General features: G+C 40.3%; 1 protein-coding gene across 1 annotated transcript in view; it reads right to left on the reverse strand.

The window, feature by feature from the left end:
* The window catches only part of KIAA0319 (KIAA0319 ortholog), a 38,923-nt gene that overhangs the window by 8,526 nt on the left and 6,924 nt on the right, over positions 1 to 23,473 (reverse strand). The window contains exons 2-16 of the mRNA XM_013941137.2: positions 22,336 to 22,519; positions 19,453 to 19,557; positions 18,697 to 18,794; positions 18,221 to 18,308; positions 17,582 to 17,674; positions 16,554 to 16,686; positions 14,442 to 14,670; positions 12,231 to 12,354; positions 10,709 to 10,841; positions 9,323 to 9,471; positions 7,183 to 7,334; positions 5,895 to 6,033; positions 4,292 to 4,451; positions 2,835 to 2,977; positions 1,353 to 1,475 (exon numbers count right to left, since the gene is read on the reverse strand). Coding sequence (XP_013796591.1) covers positions 1,353 to 1,475; positions 2,835 to 2,977; positions 4,292 to 4,451; positions 5,895 to 6,033; positions 7,183 to 7,334; positions 9,323 to 9,471; positions 10,709 to 10,841; positions 12,231 to 12,354; positions 14,442 to 14,670; positions 16,554 to 16,686; positions 17,582 to 17,674; positions 18,221 to 18,308; positions 18,697 to 18,794; positions 19,453 to 19,557; positions 22,336 to 22,519 — 2,053 coding nt within the window. The remainder of the gene's footprint in view (positions 1 to 1,352; positions 1,476 to 2,834; positions 2,978 to 4,291; positions 4,452 to 5,894; positions 6,034 to 7,182; positions 7,335 to 9,322; positions 9,472 to 10,708; positions 10,842 to 12,230; positions 12,355 to 14,441; positions 14,671 to 16,553; positions 16,687 to 17,581; positions 17,675 to 18,220; positions 18,309 to 18,696; positions 18,795 to 19,452; positions 19,558 to 22,335; positions 22,520 to 23,473) is intronic.

Below are 23,473 nucleotides of genomic sequence, written 5' to 3' on the forward strand. Positions count from 1 at the left end.
AACAGGAACTTGGGAGAACTTAGCACCTTCATATTCTCACAAGAATCTCTGAGTATTTTTAAGCTTCCAGATCAGATACACACAAGTGGTAAAGAAACTTTTCTCCCATCCCTATGCCTTTTGCTACCCCAAGAGAGTTGAAGTCTGCATGGGATCTGAAAGTCAAGAGGGCCCAGCGAATGATGACTGAAGTAAACATAAGCATATCCTCTGTCTGGCATTTTAAGGGCGCTCTGCAAGAGCAGCTGATTAGTGACAGATTGTTTTATTTGCATGCTTTCATTTGTACATCAAGAAAAACAGGAGATTGATTCAGTGAGATGCAATAATGTGAAACTCCCACTTCAATATACTCAGTTCTGGGGTGCTGTTATTATTTACAATATGTGCAATGCATGTGTGTACAACCCTATGTACAACAGAGCAGGGCTGCAGGAGGCCCCAGCCTCAGGCTTAGACTCCACTGTCCCATTTTGTTTGGTTGATGATCTTTGCTCAATAACATACAGACATAAGGCCCACTGTCACTTAATGGCTTGTGGCAATTGGCACCCCACTTCTTATCAGTTTCTACAGAATTACTTGAAGACTACTGTATTGCTTGGCAAAGTGCCTCCAAGTCTGCCTGGTACTAAAAGTTCAGCTTGATTTTGGCTTAAGTAGAAGATCAACTTAGTTAAGCTAAAGCTATTAAATATTTGAAATAGAGTGTCCATACAATGCCAAGTTGGCTTAACTGGTTTGATAGGTGTGCTAAACAGCAGAATGTAGACATGATTAAGCTGGGGAAGCTAAACTGCATTTCCCAGGTGCGACAGGCACCCTGAAAGAAATGGTGGAAATGATTAAGCTAAGAAGCTGAGGTTTTAAAGTTGACTGTATTGGTTAGCTCAGACCATGGGTGTTTTGTTTCTTTAGGTCAGACCATTCTCCTAGCACTGACATATCAAACACCCACTTGGAGAATACAAGGTGTCACTTATTCTTCAGCTCTGGAAAAATCAGATGAACACTACCCAAAAACTTTGCAATGCACACACTGTCAAACTCCTTCCATCTGGCCCCAAGCTGTCTCATGATCTCTTCCATGGTAGTCAACATTTTTAATCCCCCCTCCCCCCAAACAATGATAGAATTTTTAAAAAATAAAACTTTTAAAATATTTAAAATAAGGGATATTTTAAAGACTTTATCATTTCAAGATGTTATTCAACTTTTCTATAGAAAAATGTAGCTAATCTTCTCTCTGCATCCACCTCATAAGTATCCCCATTCTAATAGGAAATAATTGACAGACTCACAAAAAGATGAAAGGCTCTCGGAATACATCCCACAACAGCCTCCAAACTCACCACAATTGCTCTCTCCATCATTTAGGTAACGGTGAATCACATTTTCCATCCACAGCTGGTAGCAAATGCAACGCTTTGTTATGGGGTCACAGTGTCCATGCCCAGAGCATTTTAAAAGACAGGCTAAGAACAAAACAAACATCGGTCAGTTGTATAAATGGACAACTTGCCATGCATCCTCCTATGGTGGGACCAGATTGGTGACAGAGCATCTAGTTTAACACCTTCCAATCTTTTCAATCCCCCTTTCCTTTGGCGTTAGGTTTTAAAGTGATCTACAGTTCAACACACTGCTGGCTGTGAACAGAAAGATGAAAATATCTTATACAACATACAACAATACCAAACTTGTATGCAAATTAAGAACAGCTTATTTCAGCCGCAAATAAAGATGAATGGAAGCTGCGGAGTTCAGGCCTGCTCATTTCTTTATGACCTATTTGTAAAAACTTCTAAAGTACCTGAGAACTGAGAATTATGAATGTTCTCAGGTTCTATCATGAAAAGCATCACACCAATAATTAAAATTGTTGTATTAAATACTTCAAAACTGAATTACAGCATGTAAGGCCAGAGCATTTACATTCTCTAAACAATGACAACAGTAGCTGTTGCTAGATCGATGTGGCCTTTTAGAATAAAATAAAAGTGTATTCCTCTTAAAACTTAGGGTAGTAGATTTACTATATTGAGAAAAATAGTAAGGCAGATTTTGGTAATCCAAGCACATTTACAATAAAGCAGTCATCTTCAACAGAATTTGCTACAGAAGGTTGATGACTATTTTATTCACTCTGTTTGCATTTGAATCATCATCTCCTGATTTTAAATGATGATAAAGTCCTATCTAATATCCGAGTATCCTAGAGTGTTCATATTATTAGTGCAGTTTAATATAAGGCTAGTCTTAGAAGTTCAAACATCCTTGTTAAAAACAACAACAAAAAAATTCTCATTATAAAGAAACTCTAGGGGCCTTTTTACACTGGAAATAACCTCATTAGAGGCCTGGGTTATAACACAGTGGTAACATGACTATTTTGATTGCACAGATAAAAACAAATCACATTACAAGCCTATTATCGGACACTAAAGCCTTGAAGGAACCAGGGGCACGAAACCATTTCTATATTTTTGCTATAATAAGTTTTGTGCATCTTCCAACATAAGACCATGCATGATTAGGGTATCTTTCTCCTCATTCTCCAGGACTGAAAGCTTCCTCCTGATGCAGAACAGATAAGCCATCATCTGTAAGAGCAGGCAAAAGCACATCTTTTAAAAGAACACAAGCAATGGCATTAGTTCATCAAAAATGAATGGGCATTTTAAGCATTGTCCTCAGTGCCATCTTTCAGAAAGATGAATCCAAGCCCAGACACCAGATGGCAGACAGAAGGCCCCCTTACGCTTTTTCTGGGTTGCTGTGTTAACCAAATGCTTGCAAAGTTCAAAGAGGAGGAAGCACTATCCAGAACATACCAGCAGTGTCAACCCGTAGAACTTTAAAAAGCAGAAAGTCAGCCTTCTCTTTCAAAAGCTGCACATGCAGAGTCCGGGAGACATCAGACGCCTTGATCACCTTGGAAGGATGCCCATTCTGCACATAGAAAACAACTGCCGTGCTGCAGAGGGAATGGCAAAGGTCAGGACCACTGTCAAGGCTCGGTTTCACCAGGCATTCAGTTTACAGCCTTTGCTTTGTTTGTTTCTGGAAAGCAAATGTCACTATAGCTACAGATAGGGAACCTTATCCCTGAATCAGTCAAATCTATCCGAATGCCACAGCTACTGTACCTCATCCTGAGCCAGGAGCATCAGCAGCTCTCTGACTCCTCAGTTTCACGGAAAGAAGGTGAAGAGAACAGGAAGCATAATTCCCTCCATGATCTTCCTGACTCTTATTTTGATAAGATAAGCACACATGCAACACTTGCTTTCCCCACAAACATCCAGGATCTGGCACAAAGCACTCTGAAGCAGTAGGAGTAAGCTTAGAAAACTGAGTTCAAGAGGAGGAAAAGCTCAGAAGCAAGAGAGCCAGAGAGAACTTCATGTGGGAGGTTATTTTTTTTTTTTTATGTTGGGTGGTGTTGCTCTCATCCTGTGTTAGATGCTTGAGGAAACATCGTTTAGCTGAAAAGCAGTAATTGAAAGCTGTGATTAAAAATATCACAGTTATGAACACTGGACTTTCTAAATTACTTATTTTTGAATTTCAGGAGGTGCCTGGAGAGCTGAATAGACAACAAAATGGTTTTTAAATTACCAATCAGTTAACAAGAAGTAATTTAAAGATAACTCATGTCAACAGGTTCCATCAATCATGCCGAGAAGTCTCTCTGGCTGTGTACAGCCTTCTACTGCAAGTCTGTCACTTAGGCATATCCGCTTCTCTACAAAAAAGCATTCTTGTCATCAGCCACCTAATGGATTCAATCCCCAGTGCTAACTGGGGGAAAAAAACCCCAAACATATAATGTACTTAGAATATTGAAACCTTAGGGAGGAAGAAGAGCAAAACGGGAATAGGACAAGTTTGATCAGATACAGCTGGAACCTTATTTTGAAATATAATACTTGTTTCACTATGAGAAAGGCTATCTGTCTTGCTCCAGCTAGCCTTTGGGAAGAACAGCAGTATATGGAACAAAGACACTGAAATAAATACATGCATTTTCTTTGGGGGGGGGGGGAGAGTATATACAAAGTGGATTTTTTCTTTTTAAATAAAAAACTTCAGTTCCATGTCCCAGAGCTCCAGAGAGCTTACTGCAGTTTTCTGCCACTGCAGAAGAAATTCACCTCTTATAACATATACTTTAGAGAGCTATAACAATTTTTGTAATCTTTTCCACATGATTTTGCAACTAATTATGAGCTATGGAAAAGCAAAGGAGAATCGCAAATCTTCCTGGCACAGCAGGGTATCTTTGTACCTTATATCTGAGTAGGCTTGTATCTTCTGAACTTTGATATCTGAATCCAAAACATTCAGCAGCACAGCCAGCTGTCTCACCAGGGTGTCCTTCTGCTGTTCACTCAGCTGTCCCACTCCAACCTGCAGAATCAGCTCCACCAGACCATTTTTTTTGGGATCTGACAGAAGAAGAACATGCTATGCTTTCAGAGCCTGGCAAATTGTTCAGTACTGACTGAAGACAATATGCAGTACTCAAAGCATTTACTAAAATTATGTTTTCCTGCACAGGACCCATAACTCTCATAATCAAATCCTTCTGTGCTGTTACAAAAAGAAGTGCTCGGCCTATATTCTCACATTCCCTCTGAAACAAGCTTAGTGGGTCCTAAAAACTGGTTTGCTCTCTTAACACCTGGAAAAAAAGCATTTCACTGTGTGCTTCAGGCCATTATCAGATGTTTACACATAATAGCAACATCAGTTCCCTTAAATGCTGCCATCTTAAGGTCAGAACACTAGGTGAGTCCAGTTCTTAACTCCTCTGTAAGTGATCTGCCACTGGCTACCAACCAGGGGAAGGGATGCAAAGGTGGACCCACATGGTAGTATGCAACTGTATGAATGAGTTCAAATGAGGATGGACAGTCTGAGAAATATCAAATATGTTTAGCACCAAAAATGAAGGATTCTCTTAAATAATAATACTTGCACTTCTAGAGTAGTTTGCAAACAAAACAAGCTTCGCAGATATCCAGTGAGAGCCTGACCCAATTACCCTGACTACATTCAAAAAGAAAGTGAGGAGCAGAAATAAAACCATTATCCAGGAATCAGACAAACAAGAAATCTATTACAGAGCCATGATTTCCGAGCCATATTTCCTGAAACCTCAACTTGTGCTTCTATTACACAGCCATTTATCCCACACTTAAAAACAGTATATATGAGCAATAGCAAACAATGAAAAGCCAAATTTAAAAACCTAGAAAGTCATTTGGGTTTGGTTTTGTCCTTCAGAATGAAAGGAAGAAACAGACTTGAAACACTTTACACAATCAAACATCAATCAAATCAACACCAAACTTATGCTCAACTAGAGCATCACAAGCAGAAAGCATAACTGAAGGAAAAAAAAAAGTCACCCTCATTATATCATTAGATGGCAAAAAGACCAAAAGAAATCCTAGTCAAGTACACAGTGGATCAGTACAAGCTGGGGAGAATTAATCAGGTCTCTGTTGAAGCCTTTTCAATGTTAGCTCCCGCCTCTTTCCATAGGCCAACCTGATTAGCAGCCAGAAAAAAGAAACAGTCAGCAACAAGGAATGAAGAAAACAACTAATGAAAATATTAACTAGGAAGCATGATTTTCATATATCTATACACTTCCAGCAATGCAACAGTTGTAATTGGTGGGAGAGAAGAATCTCAGCACAGCTGGTTCTACACGCTCAGGCCTATCAAAAACAACGATATGAAGGTAGAAGGAGAAAGACCCATTTGGTTGTTTTCTGTTTTAACCTGACAGAATCTTGTCAACATTAAAATAAATAAGTAAATTAAAAGGAGAACGAAGATGAGGTATTCGCAACTTGTAGATGACCTTTTAATTGTCATACCAGGCCACACTTCAACAGTAGCGGTGTCAATATCTGAGTCTCCTTTGGCATCCGTCACTTTCAAGTGAAAAGTATAGATTCCTTCCACCAGATTGGTGAGCTGCAGTACTGCTTCATGGTCTGAACCACATATCACATCCTGCAAAAACAAGACACCACAATGGTTACACCCTCAGATGAAATTGCAGGTGTGACTATCAGGTCAGGTATCTGACATGACTTTTTGCTTTGGCTTTTGGGACCAATATGAAGAACGGCATTCCTGAATAAATCCCTACCCACAGTTTTCAAACAGAGCAATGCAAATTTAGAAATGGGAGTTAATGAGGATGTCTGCACAGTGTAGACGCCTTCCATAAAAAAAGCTTCAGACAAAACAGCTGACATATACAAGTACTCATCTGCTTGAAAAATCTGAGACATAGTTAGGTTTTTATTTCTCTGTTTTACTCCAGTATCCTCGGTTCTGCTTTCTTACATCCTAAATTATTTATATTCCTTGGAGTTTATTTCCAACTATCATCTCTGCCAGCTATCGTTAAGCTCTTTAGTCCTTTTCATATTCTCACATAAGTTGTTTCTAGAAGCCCTGTTATCGTTTTGCTATTTCTCCTTTCTCAGTTCTTGCCAACTTGCTGCCATGTTTCTGACTGTGAAGATCAGTCAGCAACACTGACTGGATGGGCACTGCTATCACAGTGTTAGTAACTGACATAAACTGAAGTTTACACTGGAGTAATTCAGCGGTCTGCTCACACCCAGAGAGCAGACTCACCACTGCCCTAATAGCCCAGACTATTCCCTGGTCTGTGAGGCAAAATATCTATTTATCCAGCACCAAACACCATTTTTATCATCATAACACACTGCAAGTTCTGCCTCATCTGGTACCAGACATTATTCCTCAGTCTTTACAAGCACTTCTTGCTTTGTCAGGACCTTCCTCCTTTGGGGTATCTAGATTTCAGATGATATTCTCTCAAATGTATTGGCTTGTACTATTGCCAATTACTTATTAAAGGCTACATCTTGAATTCTTCTACTTCAAGTCTTTCCCAGCTAAGACCAGACTGCTGCAGTCCTCCTGACTAAACATATTCTGTAGCTGTACTTAAAGCACCACAAGCCCCTTGAACCAAAACATTAGAGAAACCTGGGGAGACAAACCAGAACCAAACACCAACCCTCATAGCTTCTCATGAGTCATACCTGCTGGCCCTACTGCAGTGAAGCTACACGCATGAGAAGAGCTAAATTTGACTCCAGTTAAAGCCTTCAAGAAACTTACCCCAGCCGCTGGGCTCTGACCATCCCGAATCCACAAATATGACACAATCCCCTGGTCATCAGCAGACCTTGAGCCATCCAAGGTAACAGAGTTATTGGGAAGCACCAGAACATGCTTCCCACCAGCATGTGCCCGGGGTGGACTGTTGTTTTCTAGCCATAAAAACAGTGGAGGAGAAGGGTTTGCTTTCAAAACATGCGAGATGTGACATGCCATTGCTGATACACCCACATAGTTTGTCCACGTTACAAATCTAACTGCAGTTCTCTACCTGACAATTACAGACCATAACACAAGAACCTCATGTCAAAGGTACAGGGAAAGGATGTGTGGGTATAGCAAATTTGGCTACAGGCTGACAAAAGCAGAACTGCACCATGAGAAGAATATCAGCAAGAGGTACCATTCAGAAAAATCTTGCACAAAAAGCATTGTGGGGTGCTCTATTTACAGTCTCACAGTAATTTATGGATCAGATTTTCTCAGTTAAGCTAAAAGACTTTCTGCCTGCCTTACAAACACTGCCTGGAATGAGACTACGACACTGGGCTCTTCTCTCCTTGAGAATCATCACTCACTACCTAATAGAAGCTTGTGTAAGGTCTTAAATTTTCATAAAGCCTGTATTTAAGTCAAGTGTATTAAGGAAACCAAGAGTAAATACAGTCCCCAAATGCTTTTGCTCACCGCTAGCAGTGAAATTATAGCATGCATTAGAAGTACGGGCCAACAAATGCCAAAGAAACATGAAAAAAATATTTTTCAAGAAACCTCTGTGCCAAGATCTGACATCATCACTGACTTTTGTTTAGAAAGTAAGTGGAAAGACAGAGCTCCAGGAAGCTGTGATGCTGAATGAAATACCTCACTGGTCTGGGTGTTAGGTAGGACATAAATCATTCTATAAATAATTCCATTTTGGGCAGGTCTCCAATGTGCTCTATTGGCTGCAACTCTTGTGCTCCAGAAGAGAACAGACTTCTTGAAGAGACAAGTGATCCCCTTGTTTCTTCCCAGTAAACCAGCTGATTAAACTTGGCTATTGGAGCAATGAGTGTTTTTATTGAGCCTGTGACTGTAATCAGTATATATGCACTGTGGCTACACTCCACAGCACAAATGAAGCCATGAGAGACACTTGGGCAGAGTTGTTGCCAGGTGTTTCTGACCAGACAGGTAACAAACTGAATAGTTCAATCAATGATGCACATGGGAAAAATGAAGTCCAGCTCTCTCACCGAGATGCATTCGCTTCACAGTTTCTGCAGTTTCATTCTGCAGAAACAAAGCTGCATTTTTTCAAGAAAGTCAGCAGCTAGGATTGTAGGGCAGCTCTAGCATCATCTCATAAATGGTACAGGTATCATATTTAGAGAGCCAGAGTGCATTGCTTCCCTCAAAAAACAAGATATAATACAAAAGGCCAAACAAGATGTGAAATGGATTAGGCCATCCTCTTCCAAAAAAAAAAAAAAAAAAGGCACAGGCCCATGGAGATTGCTAAAATCATTCCCCAAGGAACAAAATGGGGCACAGGATGGTTGGATTATCACCACCTGCAAACTTCAGAGTGCAATGTAGGTCAAAAGCTATGAAATCTCTATCAGAAGTCACTCCTGACAGTACCTCTTGCACAATCAGCATTGTCACTCTACAGCATCTTCTACAGCATGCACGCAAAACAAAACTGTTTCTCTGTATCAAACTCAAGTAACATTAAGACCTGTACTTATTTTAAGTTTCTAAGTGAAACTGGTATACTGTGAGCCCTCATTTCTTGGATATTACAGTAAAATTGCTTTATTGCTCAAAGCTTCATTTTGAGAATAAAATAAAATGAAAACATATCTTAAAGAAGGAAACATACCACAGTCAAAACAATACTTTGGAGCATTTTATTACAGCTAATACTGGATATATTTGAAAAAACTTGAAAAAACACTACAGTAAGTGAAATAATCCTATCACTGCCACTCATAATACTTCTTTATTACAAAGCAGCAGTAACTTCTTGAATATCCTTGAAACATGACAACAAATATTTTTTCCATTTCTGTTCTAGTTTTCTTTGCATTTTGTCAGTAACTGAGTTAACTGGCAAGTTGCCTAACACATGCTAAGTAGCAGCAATTAGACTTACCTTCCTTCACAGTAATAGAGAGCACAGATGCACTGCTTAATCCCTGTTGATCTTTTACTGTCAGCCTGAAGCGATAGGTACCAACCTGAAGACCAGTCACGGTTGCTATTGCTTTGTCACCATTTTCCATCTGTACAGAGCTGGGGCCACTGAAACAAAACATGTCAGGAAAAATAATCATGGACAGCCAGCCAAATTCTTCCCTCAGCAGCATCACTCATACCATTTGCTTTTATGGATATCATGGTTCTACCACTGCTATAAGCACTGATAGTAAAAGAATTATTGAAGACACGAGTTTAGTCCAGAGAATTCAGAATTCCATCTTTTTCAAGGGTAATTAAGACATTCAAAACCTCCCAGCATCACATATCCAGTTATGAAAAGAGCAGAAAATGCCCTCGCAAGGAGTTCCACGTCCTTGCTGTACTATTTCTCTGGAACATACAAACACTATTGCTCCAAGAGCCGCTTACGGCATATACAGGGTGCCAGCAAACCTCTTCCTGTACCACTGATATGATAGCTGCATGGGCTAATATCCTGTTTTTTCATTAAGGATCAGTTAGTCTGGCATGTAAACATACAATTACAAGCTTTTGTAAAGCATTTTCAGTCATCATTCAGGGGAACTTTAAGTCATCAACTATTTCAATTTAAAAATAGTCCAGTTTACAATACTACTGAGGCTTAGGCTAAATGGATTATGAATTTCCTTTATTATTCAACAAATAAAAGTGACTGAGAAAGCCAAGTTCTAAGCACTGATGGGAGAACTTTGTGTACTACAGAAGTGTACACAAGCCTGTTATTTACTTTTTCAATGTGAGACATGCAAGTTCCTGTCATTTCCTCATACAATATCTTCATAGCAGTTTGCCTCGAGATGACACAGTGCAAAACATAAGTAGAAATCTCCTAAGCTTTCCAAATTGAATTTAGAATTCCCATCTTGCATCATAAGCAACACTTGTCCTGTGACATCCATGAGCCACTATTCTGAGATGGCACCTGGGAAGTCCAGCACATTTCTTTCTCAAAATCTTTATGGATGGTAAGGAGGAGCAAAAGGAAAGCAGCAGACAGCAATCTCTCCTTGCTGACCACATACAATGATACTACTCCATGAAACTCGCCTTTGTAAGCATACAGAAAATTGCCAACATACAGTTCAAAGCAGAAGGAGAATTTTCAGTCAGCATCTACCCTGCTTAAATTCTTCATGCTGATTCTCTTTGCTCTCCATCCCTACCACCACCTGGGAAGGAGGAGACTCAAAGCAGTTCGCAAACAGTGCACCACCCAACACAGACACGCCAGACGCTCTGGAAACTAAGCACTTTCATTTTGTTCCCTTTACTGAGATTAGCGGAATTCCTCTAATACCTGATATTTTCCCAAAGATAGAAGACAATGCCTTGGTCATCTTGACTTTTGCTTCCATCCAGGGTAGTACTTTCTACTGGAAAAGTCAATTCCTTATCAGGACCAGCCACTGCTATTGGAGGACTGTTATTTTCTGTAAAAACAGTATTTAAAAGTATCACATTTACTAGCTAGTCACTGGCAAGGACTGCCAATCAGGGAAGATGTTAGCAAACACAGAATGCTAGATTACAAGCCTGGTATATTGTCTCAAAGGCATAAATTAAAAGTATAGCACGCACGAAAGAGCAAAAAAACTACCAGGCAGCTCTGTAAAAATCTGCAATAAGCCAAAATTCCACAGCATTTTCACAGTCACAGCTGAAGACACAGTCACACTCCAAGAGCTTGGCAGTACACTCAGTACATTGTATCAAAATATTTTACAATAAGAGCGATGGGAGATTCCTCTGGTTCCACCACTGCATCCCTTTCATAGCCCCCCACACGAATATGGTTCTTTGCCCAAAAGAAGGTACTAGTCCAGGTTTTTTGGCTGCTTGAGGTCAACACAACACCACTAAGTTCATGCCAATTTAGAGCCATTGAGGATTTAGTGCAGAAACATATAACCAATTTTTCTGCTTTCAACCTTTGCTATTGTGGCTTCGTAAAATTGGCAATGCTACTGTTTTCCTGGGTATTTATTTTTCCTTATACCCAACAACAGCAGCACAACCTTCACAGTGCCATACTATCATCAATCTGAAAGGCAGCACCACAGGCTGTACCTGCAGCTCCTGTTCTTGATTTCTGCCCACTGCAAAGTTTCCCCAGAAAAAATCAGCTACAAAAAGCTGTGTAATGAGCAACAACATGAAGAAACAACATCATCCCAAGGTGGAGTGGGAGATCTTCAGATGGGCATAACAGGCCACCTTAGATGCAAGAAGCTGTAATAGGCAAACACACTACCAAAAAATAGCATGAAAAAATCTGATGAGACCTGAACCATTTGGGTCTGTTCACCATTCAGCCCCCAAATCCAGACAACTGTGTGAAAGAAGCAGCCTTTGCAAACTCCTCACTTGACTTTTTTCCTAGAACGTGTAATGCATTTCTAGTGAGAATTCAAATCGCAGAAGGATTCTTGAAGGTGAACTGCAGAGCAATAAGATGGAGTGAAGCACTGATGCATGTGCTGAAACAGCTTTGCAAAACAGGCTTTGCAGGATATTAAACCCAGAGCAACATTTCAGTTTTTAAAAGTACACTCAAATACAACTCTGTGCAAGATGCCTTACGTAATCAGGCCAGTGGGAGCCTTCAGGATCACCATCTGGACTTTCTGCAATTTTGCACTTGTTTCTACTGTTTGCTTTGAAAGAAAAAGGAGGTGGGAGAGTCCTTGATGCAGGGATACCAGATGTTCAGCCTGCCAGCTGAGCGGTGCAATGCAGCAAGGCCAGGCACTTGAGAACGGTGCTAAGGAGTCAGGCTGGTCCACTCCTGCAGGAACCAGACCTGTCTACTGTCAGCTTACCGGGCTGCACTATCAGCGTGACCTCTGCTGTGGACCGCTGCCTCGCCGAGTCTGTGACAGTCAGCTGAAATGTATAATCTCCCTCCTGCATTGCAGATAACTGGAGGTACGGAGTTCGCACTCCCTATGTGGCGTTTACAAAGAGAAAAAGAGAGAGGACGAGTTGAAAACAGAAATGCATATGGCATACAAAAGGTCCTAGAGAGCAAATGTGGAAGAAAAACAAAATTTGTTTTAATTCATAATAAATACAGTGTTTGAGCAAGCAGTTTGAGTACGTTGAAGACAAAATGGAGTTTTAAGATTTGATGCACAGATAGATGTGATGTATCTAGTATTGTGACTGTCTGTAATAACCCAGAGAAATATTTTATTTATAGACAGTAAACCTTAATTTCTTATGTTGGTATAATTGCTGCATTATTTCTGAACAACAATAACTGTCTGTGAAACACATGGGACATTTCTCAATTAGCAAATTAAACACTGGTGAAAAATATTACAGCTTATTCCATTTCCTTAGCAATGCTTTTTCTTCCTTTTTTTTCTTCCTTTTTTTTTTCTTTAAACAGCATGAAACTGTTTAACACAACATTTAATGATAAAAAACTGTTAAATGCCATTAAACACAAAAACAAGCTTGACTATTTACACCAGGCAGATAGGCTTATGGGAAAAAACATTAAACAGGACAAAGTTGTGGTGCTGAGTATAGTCTTTTAGCAATACCATTGTGAAGACAGTGTTTAAGATACATAATACTCTCATGCTCATTTCACTCAAAGTAACAGGAATCATGCTATCTATTTCAGGGGGTTCAAGATTTGGTCCAAGAGGAGAAATGCCTTATAGGTATTTTCCCTACCACTCTTTTCACACAATTCGTTGATATACAAGCTTACAAATAGACTCATTCTAGCCCAACTATAGGTTCTTTTACTTTAAAAAAATTGTGGCATACTTCAAACAAGCAATAACAAATTATGATACAATTAAATGCATCTTTTTGGATAAAGATAATGAGAACTAAAGTACATGATTAACTAACCAGAGGTACTAATTAAATTATAGTCTAATTACAGATTCCATGTAACACTCCAATAACGTTATCTTCAGCTTTAGGGACATGAAAAGGATTACTAATTCCTGGGGAAAAAAAAAAAAAAAATTGTAAAATGCTCTTGCCTCTCACCATTAAACACCCAATGAGTCCTTTACATATCTCAAGTAGTTACCCCTTTCTTGCAGGAAAGTTGCTTTAAGCCTGAACAGCTCTCAAAAGCTAAAGCTTCAGGTTGCAAGGATGCTTTAGGAAAGTGCTTCAATTGATAAATGAATAGAAATAGGCTATTATGCAATAAGCACTTTCATATTTTCATAATTGGCTTTACAGTATAGGCTTGCATCAGTTTAACTCAGTTTCTAAACTGATCTACACAAAGTGGTTTCTTCCCAGCTTTGAAGAAATCCTTAAGCACTTGCATTTTCAACATAGAAGAGCTTATATTTCCTGGAAAAAATGGCTTCTGAGACATCCTCAACTACCTGCAGACCTACAAGAATCTGCAGCTTACTGAGTGCAAAAGGCCACTGACAATTCTTATTGAACTGAGTTCTCAGAGACTTAAGAAAGGAAATGCTGCCATAAAAATTAAGAGAATAAATTTGCTTAGCCTTCATAGAAAACCAGTGTTTTACTGAGCATTAAAAACAACAAAAAAAGAAAAAGTAAAAAACCCAACACTGAGTGGAGCTGTGTGAAACTGCCAAAAACCTTGTCATTTTTCACTCAAAAATTAAGCTCCTTTTCGAGTCCTACTTTCTCCAGGAGAAAGAAATGCTACAAGAAAAACGTAACTGTTTTAGTGAGACGTGGGGGCAGTTTGCAGCCTGCCCAGCCTCTCAGAAGAAGCAAGCCTGCAGAGCAGGCTTCAGGGTCCAAGGACAGACACTGTGAACTGAAGTTCCTTCCAAACCACCAGGGAACAAACAGCAGCAGGAATCAGAAGTGGCCAGAAAGAATGACAGAACAATGAGAAGGAATTAAAGTAGTATCTAAAATAAGAGTCAAACATCAGAGAGGAACAAAAAAGAGTAACAGAACTCTACGGATACTTTGGTGCTCTGAGTAGTTCCTCAGATATGCATTTGCTCTTATTAGAGGCAAAGATAAAAGAGTTTATAACATTATGCAAGAAGAAATAGGCTTACCTGCATTGCTACAACTTTGCCTTTGCTTTTGGGACTGAGTGACCATTCATAGCTGACAATTTCATGATCATCACTGCTCTGGTTTCCATTCAGTGTGATGAAGTTTTGGGGCAAGGTGACTGCCTGATTTGGTCCTGCATTGGCAACAGGTGGATAATCCACTGGTTTGTTGACTGTCAGAGAGGCAATGGTCGAGTTGGTCGCTCCATCTGAATCGATCACTGTGAGCCTGTAGTAGAAAAAACAATACTGAAAAAATCTGTTAGACTGGACCAAGTGCTAAATTCAAAAATTCACATTTCTCTAGCATTAGAGCAGAGAAAAAACACTACCTAAAAGAAAGCCACTGAACTAGATCATACTAACTTCTGCTTCAGAAACACATAGCCCTGAACTAAGGTAGGAAAGAAATTCAAAGAATGTTATTTTCAATCACAGCTTTCAACTGTTAAGAAAAAGAAATCTAGCTATTCTGGATCCTGGATGAAACCTACTTCCTGAAGTCAGTGACAACTTCAGTTTCAATAAGAACCAGGATTTCAATGGAAATTCTTTAAAAAGTTTACTCAGTAAAAAGCAGGGAACTTCATTCATCAGCTATAGTGGAACAATTGCTGGTACTTCCTACATCCAGAACTACTCTGGATGTTCAGAAGCTCTACTTGTCATAGCACACTAACAGTTCGTAACTTTTATTCCTTTGTGGCATAATACTATTTATTTTAATGAAGCTTAGTATGAGCTCAGATTTTTTGAAGGTGATGTCAAGTCACAAAACTAAAAAAAGCTCAGAGTTTAATTAAATTCTATCACCTCTCAGAAACACAATGGCAAACTATCTTGAAGTGAAACTGCTGCAGACATCTGAAAGTGATGAAAGGCTACCTTTCACAGTGTGGTAACTGACTAAATCTTTAATTCACCTCTGTTGTGGCTACTGCAGACAGCTGAACACACGAAAGGGGGCCACTCTTGAAGCTTTCCCTAGCTGGGAACAAAACTAGCGCTCATTAATTCTGTTATTAGGGAAAGCATACTTTTGCAGTGGATGCACAACCATGGAAGTCAGAAGCACTGGATTCTGTTTGCCAGTGGATTTCTCATGAGCTCCACCAGGCTACTCTATTGTTCAGCTACCTCAGCCTCCCCCGAATGGGCATGGATATAAGAAATGAATTCTTAATTCCCTAGTGTTTGGAGCACACTTTAAGAGCATTGCTTATAAGTGAGTTCTGTCCTTTCTAATACAGAAAAATTGCTACTCTTATTTCTGTCACTGTATAACATGGAGCAATTCCAGTAAAGAACAGAGAATAGAAGTTGGAGCTATGCAATTTTTTGGGAAGCTTATGCAAAGCACCACATTTAACGTAGATGTGCACTGGCCATCAACAGGCTCCAACACCCTGGTGATTCTACCTTTATATGTAATGTATTGACTGGCAGGCTGTTACCCACTGGGGCAGTGCAAGTCTGCCTCTGTAAAAGTCCAAGACCAGGTTTTAAACCAAAAAGTTCAGAAAATGAATTGATTTGAATTAAAGCACCAAGAATCACAAAAATTGCTTCTGCTGTCTGGATAAGACTCAGCTTCAGCAAGACATAATTGGAGGAAAACTGTAGCAATGAAAAGGCTTTTATGACGAAGACAATGATTCTTGTAAAATCAGCACACCACAGTGCTTTGTGGGGATCAGTCTGCCAGCCTTGTTCCGTCTGCCGCCAACCTTCAGGGGATGACTTTCACATCTGACCGCACAGTCTCATCTCGGGACACTTGCCAACTTCTAGGCTGAAAAAATCAAAATGAAAATGTTCTCTCCCAGTTATTATTGTAGGAAATAGGAGGTGTTGAATTTCTCACGCCTCATTTTGCATAACCCTATGCTGCAAAGCATCACTACACCAGTCTCAAAACCACTGCAAGCATTTCTTGATAAAACTGCTCCCTATGGCTTTTCACTGTGCAAAATGAAGGGAAAGAGCATGTAGAAGAAAAATGAAATCCTTCGTTTGAGGAGATAAATGTGAGCACAAAGAGAGAGAAACAAACGTCTAGTTGAAATCACAGAAATGCTTAAAACCCCAGAAGGAAAGAATCTGTGCAGGTACCTGAAAGTGTAGTTTCCAGGAACCAGGTTAGACAAGTGCAAGACAGGTGTGTCAGCAGATGCCTTCTGTTCTCGCAAAGGACCTTTAATTTCCTCCCAGTGGTAACTCACTATCTTCAGATCATCTACACTTTCTACATTCATTAAAGAAAAATATCAGTACGTTGTAGCAATTGCTGGTATGAATACTAAAGAGTTGCACGTGCCGATACCTAATTGGTTTTCTGCAATTAATCTTTTAAAGCATATTCTTGTGCAAATTTGAGCAGGATTCATATACCATAGCTATTAAACCACAGATTCCGAGTTACATTTGGGATGATTTCTCAAAAACAAAAAAATTCTATACACACACGCAGTCTCAGTCAGCCTCTCTGTGTATCTGCCTCTTTACATATGAATACAGAACCCTGACACTTGTTTGCTCTCTGTAAACATGAAAGTGTAAGCCTTTGCTTAACTTCAAAACACACAGCAAAACAAACTCTCAGGAAACTTGAGTCCATTCTGGAGCAGTGACAAACATGATGTCTCATCCTACCCTGCATGACAGGGAGACCTCTCTGCAATGCCCCCAGCTGCCCTGGCACACAGGCCTGCAATGGGGATCCAGGGCAGGAGAGAAAGAAGCTGTAAGATGAGCTGCGGTTTGGATGCAACAGCCTCCCAGTCCCCAAGTGGACAGCTGCATTTTTCCACTATAGTCTCAACACACACTTGAATGCATAAAAGTCAAGCAATCAAGTTTGTTGTAGGTGAAAAGAACAACAGAAACAACAACAACAAAAACTTAAAGTGCAGCTTATTCTGGAACCAATTTCACTCAACCTCATACCTTATAAATATTCCATCTGATTAACTTTTAACATTTATAAGGGGAAATCAAACTTCCAACATAAATCATGGTCCAGGGAACTTTTGTGAGCAGAGCAGAGAGAGGAAGGAATTTCATTTGCTACTGATAAACAACAGTGCTGCAATTGTACATTAAAAATACAGGATATAAGCAAAGGATGGTCCAGTACATACGACTGCCATCAATGAAAGTAGAAGTTGTAGGCAAAGAAACTTCTTGTACTTTGGGTGAAGCAATGGCAACAGGTGGCTGGTTAACTCTGAGTGCTATAAGAAAGACAGGAAAAGAAAACAACATTTAGGGAAGACCCAGGCAAAGCTAGTCTGCTAACTCTACTTATCAATAGTCGCTGGCGATCTAAGCCTAGGACTGACAGCTCTACAGAGTCTGCTGTCACTTTTGGACAGGGGAGAGAGAACATTACTGACGAACAGTGCACTCTGACACAGCAGCCCTGTGCTGTGGCCACTTCCAACCGGTATAATTTAGAGCAGACCTGGACACTGCACATTGCAGCTCAGCACTTAATTGCTAATCTAGCTGTACTGGAGAAGGGGAACATAAAAGGTAGGATGATGCTATCTCAGGCCTTGCCTGAGGAGGGTACAGGCTAGAGAACATTTAAATACAGCAAGCTGGATCCCTAGCTACACTTTCTTAAAATCCATTTAAGACAGCAAGATATGAAGTACATCTCTGCATGACTGGGTACTAAATGTCCTTGACAGACAGTAACTGACAGACTGTTAGAGAAGCATGTTGTATGATTACTTGTGCTGAAGAAATTAGTTACATCCTTTTAGCAACTTTACCTGGTTTGACTGTGACGTTTACAAAACCTTCTCCAAAGGCATTTTCACCAGAAACTGTCACTTTGAAGGCATAAAGTCCCACCGATAACTGAGACACAAACAGAACAAATCCAGTTACGTGGCAAATTATACAGAAGTTATGCACATACAAACTGCCAATCATACTGTAAATAGAGAGAAACCTGGAAATCTGAAACCTAGAACTCCATTTATAAACACAAACACATAGGGCACTGGTCACTGCCCGGAGGTGGGAATTTCAAAGCAAACGCTTAAGAATGTTTATTTTGTCTTAGAAAATTATCAGCACACTCTGAAGAAGATACTTTAATCTAGCAAAGTGTTGGTGACACATGCAAGCAAAGATGGCTCTGGGAGTCATCAGAACTCTTCAAATCAAGCTGCCCTTCACCATAGGTTACAAACTCCAGTGAAAAGACTGCACAAACACGAGCCTGAGGTTACAGCTCACTTACATGAGAGAGCTTCAGGGTCTGGGTGTGCCTGTGCTCCATTTCACCACCATAGTCGGCAGGGTGACTGATTAAGCTCCACTCATAGCTGTAGGCTGTTTCTGGGAGCAAAACCACAGCATAGGAATAATTAAATCATTGCCTTCAAGATAAGCCCAGGAAACAAAGAAATCAGGTTCATCATCTGTCATGCAAAACACTATAGTAAGAAACCATGACTGCTATCGTTTGAGCCTGCAAAATGAATCAGTACAAATGTATGGCAGAGCTCCTATAATGTGCTGTAGCTCGATAATGCAGCAAGGATGGAACAGACCTCACAAGTAACCAACTTCTTCACCAAAAAACACCTCCACATGAAGTGGATGCACTCTACATAGCCACTATGGAATATTTATTCTTTGTAGCTGCAGCTTAGAAGCTGGTAGGTTTAAGGTAAATGTGTTCAGAAACTACTTCCCTGCCCGCCCTAACAGCAAGATGCTATAAACTGGGCCACGTTGTCTTTTGGTAGAAATCACAGGCTTCCTATTGTGTGATCTGGCTAACGAGTGTAGGTCCTGAAAATAAAAGACACTTCAAAATCTCTAAAATCCAAAGGAGAAAATGCTCTCTGCATTTGGATCCACAAAAAACTAGGACAAGGAGAAAAGAGAGATGGTTGTATCCTGAGTGCAGATGGTCACATAACTCAGGACTCGTCTGCATTTACAGGTTGGTAGTGTGCATCTCCTTATGTGCAAAGACAATTCAACTCACCTGTAGGTGGTGGTGGGACAACAAAGGCATTCAGTTCAACCTCATTTTTGGGGAGCATCACTTGTACATTATCTCCAGCAGACACAATAAGTTCTTTTACTGCATCTATGACAGAATGAGCACATTATATTTTAAAAGATGGGATGATAGAAATCCAATACAAATAGTATTTGAAGTTAAGAAATTAAGTATTCACTGAAGAGCGTTTGTCAAAGATAAGTAAAAAAAAAAATTCTCAATAAATAATCAAATAATTATTATAGTCATGACTATAGATTCTTCACCAACCCATTCCAGAGAATTGTTCTCCCTACCCAAAAGTGAAATGGGACATTACTTACTTCTGTTTTAGAAATAACAGTTTGGATTTCTCCTGTATATCACAGGCAACATTTTGTTTTGCTTAAAAAAGAATTCTATATTTTCTTAATAATTGGATGGAAGTGTAAGAGTTCAAAAATACGCAATTACAGAGAACATGTGGGAGACCAAAACGATTACTTTAAGTTGGCACAGAGCCATTCTTCAAGTTCCACACTAACTAATCTCTTGTTTTCCTTGGATACCTAAAACCCTTGAATTAAGCAGAGCATGAAAGGCCATATTTTGGTTATAGAGCACTATTAGGGAGAAAAAGGCAAGAAAGTTATGCACATCTCCTCCAACATAATAGTGTGGTAGGACTGTGGTGCAGCCAGTGTTTGCAGGCCTGCTGGCATCCAACCACCCAGACAGAGGGATTGCAATTCATCTTTTCTGCCAGAGCAGTCAGCGCTGTCATACCATTTGCCAGGACACTGCCTCTCTCCACAGGATGCCTCAGGTCACACCTGTTAAGCCACTATTTCCAAACCCAAGTGGGTCTGTCATGCTCAACAGCAAATTTCTAAATGTAATCTTGTGTGTTCCCGAGTCATCATCAGCCAGACAACACCCAGAGATTCTGGTAATGCAGTCCTACAAAGAGCTTCTCTAATGGCTTTGCTTTTGGAGTGCCAAAAAAAAAAAACCCAAAATAAAAACCCACAACACCACAACAATAAAACTTCATTAAATAAAGTAACATAGTACATACTAAATCTCTAATATCATGCTTTCTTTCACCAAGCAGTACTATTTCTATGTTTGTATGGTGCTCTAGTAGGCACAGCTAAAAGTCTTATTCACAGTGTCACTTTTCAAAAATTCCACTAGATTAGCAAGGTGAAGTTGTTATTTTGTAGCTAAACTGCATATTCAATCCAGAAGCACCCTCCCAGACCCTGCCTGTGAAAGCTCTTTTCTCTTCTGAAAATGCCAAGGTCCACAACCTAGGCACCAACAGAAACATACCGCAGTACAACTTCAGGCAAGGTTCATGCAGACCTATTTTCAAAAGGCTTTAAATGCCTTCCTTAACTAATATTGGTAGCCCACAGAATAAAGGCTCTTCAAATGCAGTATTCACCAACGTCTAAACTTCCAACCTGTAAACCTCGAATAGATGAGCAGGGGGCTACACAGCAGTAGCACTTGACAGGTCTAAAAATGGATGAAGTGAAGAGGCTGTGCTGACAGCATGCTTTCTGTCACTGCTCCACAATGACAGAAACGCAAAAAAAAACAAATGCAGCCACAGCTCCATTGCTGCTCACAGAAGTTTCTCTGGACCACAGTGGAGTGGAGATTCGTACTTTGGAGAATCCTTTGACCTTCACAGGAGACGAGAGAACAAAATGGCTAGACAAGGTTGATGAGCAAACTCCAAGTATGTCTATCCCAGAGACCTCTGAGACACAAGGTGTCTGAGGTGGATGCACACAGACCTGAAGCAACCCTTGCACAAAGTGCTACTTATGGTGAGATGCATCACCACCTTCCCTTCAGGTTCTTCTTCCAAGTTCCTTTTTGAGTCCTCTTCAACTCCGCCTGTGAAGGAGCTGCTCAGTCAACGCTCACAATAACGATGACCACTGCTTTGGAGAGGAAATTTTTGCAGCTTTTCTCCTACTGCTGCCTCCTGCGCTATTCCGGCCCACAGGTTCTAGTTTGGCAGAGGACTCCAGGAACATCCCAAACCAGACCGTCTCTACCAAGAAGCAAAGGGCTTGGCTCTCCATATCACTCAATACTTCAGGAGCACCGCAAAACACACAACTGTGCCTCCCTGTTCTTTTGGCCCTTCTACCCCTTTGCCAGGGTGCACAGAGAAGGCAGAGTCTCAGCAGGAGAAAGGAGCTAGACTAACACACACACAGAATCTAGGCAGCTACAGAGGACAGAGTAGTTAAACATGGTCTTTTCAAAATAAGAACTTTTTCTCTGCAGCTGGAAGTCTGTTAACCATCTTTGCAGCTTTGGAATTAGAGCAAAACATTTTTTCAGGATGAAGTGGCTATGTTCTCCCCCATTAAGCGCTGGGCTAGTACTGCTTCAGGTCCCACCTATGTTGCTGCATGATGCCTGACAGCTATATTTAGTGGGAACCTTGAGGAAGAGTTTCTGAGGGGAAGCAGTGTTCTGAAGAGTCACACCACAATAACAGTATGGCTAGAAGAGACCACTCAAACTCAAGAAAACCTCAGGCATTTCTCAATGAGTATGAAAATTAACCCATTAAGAAAATGCTCTTAATCTCTGCTTTTTACTTTGCTGACTACCTGAGCATAACTACCCACTGATGTTGAACTTGGTCAGAATTTTGCCTCAAAAGCAACTGGATAAGGGGTCTGAAGTTTGCAGTATTACTGTAGGACTACTTGCAAAGGGTGATGATGTTGGATGTGGATAAAGAGAAGGGTCACTATTAACAACAGGATGGACACCTGACAGCAGTAAAGCCATCCCCACCCGCTGTCCAACCCACAGGTACCCCTCACATCTTCAGTTATGTTGAAACATTACCTGCTTTAGCCACAGTAGCAGAAGGCGTGAATTGCTGTATGGGCTCAGATAGCAAAATACTAGTGGGAAGTAGCGTGGTCCCACCTTCAGTGAGATTCCCTGGGGTAGTTGTGGGAGCCTGGATTTTCTCCCCCACAGCTGAGGAGAATCCCAAGTTGTCTGAAGGAGAGGAAGGCGTAGGAACCTGCAAGATAAATTGTAGGGAAAAAATTGTCATAAATGAGCCATTTTTCACATTTTTAGATTTACATGTATGCTGTTCTTCAAATAGCATGCAGGATCAGCCTACTAATTTATGTTATCAGGAGGTTTTTCTTTGTATCCAGAATATCTGTCAAAGGAGGACCATGTTTTTCCATCAAGCTTTGTAAGCAACACTGATCTTTTCCCAACTTTCTGATACAGAACAGGCTATCGTCATCAAAATGAGGCATCTTGGAATACTACAAAGGCTACCAGTTCTCAGAGAAATAACAAACAATAACAGCACAGTAGGACAGGTCTAAATATAATCCTAAACCTTTAAAAGCCAATGACAGGAAGTCTCAATTTGGCAAGTATTGTCGTCTTCATGGTGCACGCAGAAATATAACAGAATACTTTCCTCTTATTACATCTGCTTAGACCAAAAATCATTCATGTTTTATTATTTCCTTACTACTAATAAATAAAATGCCCTAAATCTCTCCACATCAGTCACCCAGCAGTAGTGTTATTTTTGCCACCTCACCTCGTTAGCAATTCAGAACTGCAGCAAAGGACATGGCAGGTCACATAGGAATAATCCAGCATTGCGTTAGCCTTGCCCCTCACCTTACCCTTCTCTCAGCCCTCCTGTTTCCCCAACACCTTTTGAGGACACACTAGTCTGAATATGCCAATAATTCTTCCTTAACTGCTTCTCTCAAGACTAATTTCTGACCTAATATCTAGAGGAAAGCAGTCTGCCAATTATGGCAACTGTGTGGCACATGAAGGTGCTGAACACTGCTATTATTTGTACATAAATTCTTAATAGGATATGATTATGAAGGCTGATAACATGCACACTCCTGTATCACAGAATTGCTAAGGTTGGTAGGGACCTCTGGAGATCACCTAGTCTAATCCCTCTGCTCAAAGAAGGGGCAACCAGAGC

Source organism: Apteryx mantelli, chromosome 2 (genome assembly GCF_036417845.1).
Source record: "Apteryx mantelli isolate bAptMan1 chromosome 2, bAptMan1.hap1, whole genome shotgun sequence".
NCBI lineage: Eukaryota > Metazoa > Chordata > Aves > Apterygiformes > Apterygidae > Apteryx > Apteryx mantelli.